We start from the raw sequence: 4,120 nt of genomic DNA, 5'->3' as shown, positions 1-4,120 counted from the left end.
CCCTCGCCCCGGACAGCGGCAAGCAGACGTGTCTCGCCACCGTGCGGAGCCACCGCCACGACCTCCGCTTCGTCAACGTCTTCCACCCGCTCGACCCCGTTGCGTACCGCCTCGAGCCGTTCGTGCGCGACGACCAGGAGCCCGTGCGCGACCCCGTGCGCGTGCGGCCGCATCGACGGAGCTTCTGGGATGACGCCGCGCTCTTTTGGGACGACATCATCGACAACCTCTCGCGTGCCGACCTGTTCGCTATGTTCGCGCGCCGCGCGGCGCCGAAGCGTGCCGCCGACGCGCAGCAGACCGCCGCAGACGAGCGCGTAGAAAAGCACGACGACGGCCGCCAAAAGGCCCGGCGCGTCGCCGCGGCCGGCATGCGCCGGTCGTCGTCGTACGTATGCGCGGAGCCGGGCGGGGAGGCGCACGGGGAGGAGAGCGCGGAGAGGGACGGCGAAAGAGCGTCCGGCACCGGCGGCAGCGAGGTGCTGCTCTCCGACCGGATCGACTACGAGCTGCAAGACGGGATGGGCGTGCCGCTGCTGGACGTGATGGCGAGCTGGGGCGCCATCAAGGCGCACGCGTACTACTGGAAGAGCGCGGACGTAGCGCAGATCATCCTGGATGTTGCGGCGACGTCGGAGGAGGCTTTTGCGCGGCGGCGGGGAAAGGAGGGGGCGGTAGAGGCGGGAGGGGGAAGAGAAGAACGACGGGGGGAGGTGCGTTAAGAGGACGGCAAGCAAATAGTTTTGAGCAGAGCGAAGGAGGTACACTTGTCGCACGCACACGCGGCGTGGCACGAATGCCCGAGTCATAATACTGATCCATGGACATAAATAACCTTATTACAGAAATTCACATCGCGCCCTATGCGCCCAATTCTGCAACCTCCATGCGCGTCCCCCTTCTCCCTCCCCTTCCACACGCCCCCGTCCGACCGCACCCTTTCTTCCCCCTCTCCCTCTTCCTTCTCCTCTTCCTCACCCTCCCCTCCCTCCTCCCTGCCGCAGCCGTGCATGATCCGCGCCGCGCCATGCCGCTGTCCGGAGGCGGCGTCACCGCCTCGGTGCGTCCCGACGAGGGGCGGCACCACCGCGAGTCGACGGCTTCGGTGCGTCTCAAGGCGCAGCGCCTGCGCCGCGCGTTGGACACGGACCGCCTGGAGGACGCCGTGAAGATCGCGGCCGACGTGGCCGCGGAGCTGCGCTCGTCCGCGGCTGCAGAGCTCTCGCCAAAGGCCTACTACGACGTCTACCTCTCCGTCTGCGCGGAGCTACGCCTCCTCGAGATGTACGTCATGGAGAGCGCGCGCCGCGGCGCCCCTGTCCGCGAGCTGTACGAGCGCGTCCAGGAGACCCCGCTCGTACTTCCCAGGCTCTACTTGCTCGTCACCGCGGGGAGCGTGTATGTGAAGAGCATGCAGGCTCCCCCGAAGGACGTGCTGCGCGACTTGGTTGAGATGTGCGCCGGCGTGCAGCACCCGCAGCGCGGTCTGTTTTTGCGGGCCTACTTGTCGCAGATGATGAAGGACAAGCTCCCGCATGCCGCTGCCGTTGAAAATGGCGAAGAAGACGCTGCGAAGGAGACGGGCGCCGTGGCGGGGGGCACTGTGCAGGATAGCATCGACTTTGTCCTCCGCAATTTTACAGAGATGAACCGCCTGTGGGTGCGCATGCAACACGACTGCTCTCCGCGTGAGATGGAGCTCCGGGAGAAGGAGAGGCTGGAGCTGCGGCTGCTGGTGGGGAGCAACATCGCCACGCTCAGCCGGTTGGTCGGCTCCGATCTGGCCCTGTATCGCGGGAAGGTTCTGCACGCTATTCTCGACCAGATCGTCAGTTGCAACGACGCGATCGCGCAGGAGTATCTGGCGGACTGCGTAGCCCAGGTGTTTCCGGACGAGTTCCAACTGGCCACGCTGGACGCGTTCATGCAGATGTGCGGCAAGCTGAAGAAGGGCGTCAAGATGCGCACCATCCTCGTCTCCATCATCGACCGCTTGCGCAGGTTCTCGGCGAGCTCGGCCGACGCCGCCAACACGGCGAGGGACGCCCATGCGTTCGACGTCTTCCGATCCGAAATGCCGGGCGTCATGAGGCGACAGGGCACTAGTCTGCCGCTAACGGACAGGCTGCGCATTTACTCGTCGCTCATGTCGTTTGCGCTCGAGTCGGAGCCCGAGCGCTTTGAGCATGTCGACAATGTGCTTGGCTTCTGCGTCGCGGATATGGACAAGTTTCTGGGCGGGGAGCATCCGAAGAAAGACGGCATTTCTCCGCGCACAGCTGTGAGATTGTCGTCGGCATCGGAAGGGAAGGACAGGAGCTACTCGGCGCTCAGCGCGGAGGATGAGAGGCTTGCCGTCAACGTGTTGACGATGCTGTTGGAGGCGTTTGGCAGTGTCGGGTCAGTACTGCAGCTTGAAAACTATGTCGTGCTGCAGCGGTTTCTCAGTTACGACAAGCAACGAGCGCTCGCGGCGCAGTTGTTGATGTCGGCAAAGGGGTACACTCCCTGTATTGAGGACGAAGGAACGCTCGAGAAGCTGTTCAAGTATGTGGCTCCCCTGGTGCAGGATCGGCGCGTGGATGAGAGAGGGATGTCGGAAAAGGAAGGTGTGGAGTTTGAGCGGTTTGACGTGACGTCGTTGACGCATCATCACGAGTACTTGCTCGCATTGATTCCGCAGAGCCACATGAGCGCAGTTCCGGGCGGCAAGCCTGAGGGCGGCGGAACAGCGGCAGCGGACGACGTGCAGGTGTCGGAAAGGTATACAATAGAGGAAATGGCAACGTTCCAAGAAGATCAAGAACTTGTGGCGAAGATCGTGTATTTGTGTGACGACACGGATGTAGAAAGGGCTCTTTCGTTGTATGCGTCGCTGCGGCAAGAACTGCTGCACGGTGGACCGAGGCGAGTACCGATCACACTACCGTCGTTGATTCTGGCGTCGCTGCGGCTGGCGTTGCGGTGCCAAGCGGAGGAGAAGGTGGAGGTGGTGGAGGACGTGCTAGGGTTTGCCGGGGAATGCGTGAGCCTCATCCCAGACTCGCACGCGCTCCTCGCGCTGCGGCTGCAACTGCACGTGGCGGCGACAGGGGCGTCGCTCGGCAAGCACGCGTGGCGTTTTGTGTACGACAATCTATCCGAGGCGTTCGTGCTCTTCGAGCAGCACATCACGGCCGCGCGTGAGCAGCACACGGCGCTAGAGCTGATGATCGTGTCGCTCGGACAGACGCAGCGGTCGCTGGACGGGGAGGCGTTCGCGGCGCTCTCACGGCGGGCCGTCAAGCACGCGACGCAGGCGCTGACGCGCAGCGACCAGTGCGTGCTGCTGTGCCTCTGCGCGCAGCTGTTCGACGTAGAGCACGCGGGGCTCGCGCGGGAGTGTGTGGACCGCGCGCGGCGGGCGGCCGTGGCGTGCATGAACGCCGCGGAGCGCGTGCTGCTGCTGCTCGACGTGAGCAGGACGGCCGTCGCCGTGCATGAGGCCGGGGTGTGCGACGTGACGGAGGAGAATCGGCTGGCGGACACGCTCGGCAAGATCAGAGACATCCTCGCCGGCAGGGCGGCCAAGAGCTCGCCGCTCGGTAAGCTCGCCGCCGCGAGGTACCAGAGGCTGGTCAGACATCTGAAAAGCTGCTCTAAAGTTTTCGAGGGGCTGGACTACTCGCGGCTGTGATGGTGAGGGGGCGACGGGGGGCGACGGTGTTAATTACGTAGGGAGGGACTTTGTAGCTGTGCCCAGGGTAGTAGCTGTAGGTCATGTAAGCAGGACGAGATGATATCTCAAAGTGGCGTATTGGCCACCAACAAAAATATCTGCCGAAGCGGTGCGTTGACCGACCAATCCCATTACAGTACGCTCCACAAGTTGGTCGATCCGACGCCTGTCCGCGCGCCCTCCAACCACCCCCGAGCTCCCGCAGCCACCGAACCGAACGCCATTGACTCCGCCGATCCGCCCTCTCCGAAACATAATCTTCCCCCTCCGTTCTCCACTCCCCTCTTTCATCTCCAAGTCCTCAGTCCTCCATTCCCCTCCTCCACCCTCCCCGTCTCCCTCACCTCCCTCCACCCCGAACGAACGCAACAGTGACACTTCATTGACGGTTTATTAGCACCG

General features: G+C 63.8%; 1 protein-coding gene; it reads left to right on the top strand.

The window, feature by feature from the left end:
* Window positions 1-1,027: 1,027 nt before the first annotated feature.
* Window positions 1,028-3,887, top strand: CHC_T00000890001 (hypothetical protein). XM_005711140.1 is given in 2 exon segments: window positions 1,028-3,676; window positions 3,677-3,887. 1 exon segment carries the CDS (start codon window positions 1,028-1,030, stop codon window positions 3,674-3,676), a length of 2,649 nt encoding a protein of 882 aa, XP_005711197.1. The 3' UTR covers window positions 3,677-3,887.
* The last annotated feature ends 233 nt before the right edge of the window (window positions 3,888-4,120 follow it).

The sequence above is a fragment of the Chondrus crispus genome, genomic scaffold (assembly GCF_000350225.1).
Source record: "Chondrus crispus Stackhouse genomic scaffold, scaffold_682, whole genome shotgun sequence".
In the NCBI taxonomy this organism is placed as follows: domain Eukaryota; phylum Rhodophyta; class Florideophyceae; order Gigartinales; family Gigartinaceae; genus Chondrus; species Chondrus crispus.
The sequence above is the reverse complement of the archived record's forward strand: the minus strand, read 5'-3'. Positions and strand labels throughout refer to the sequence as shown.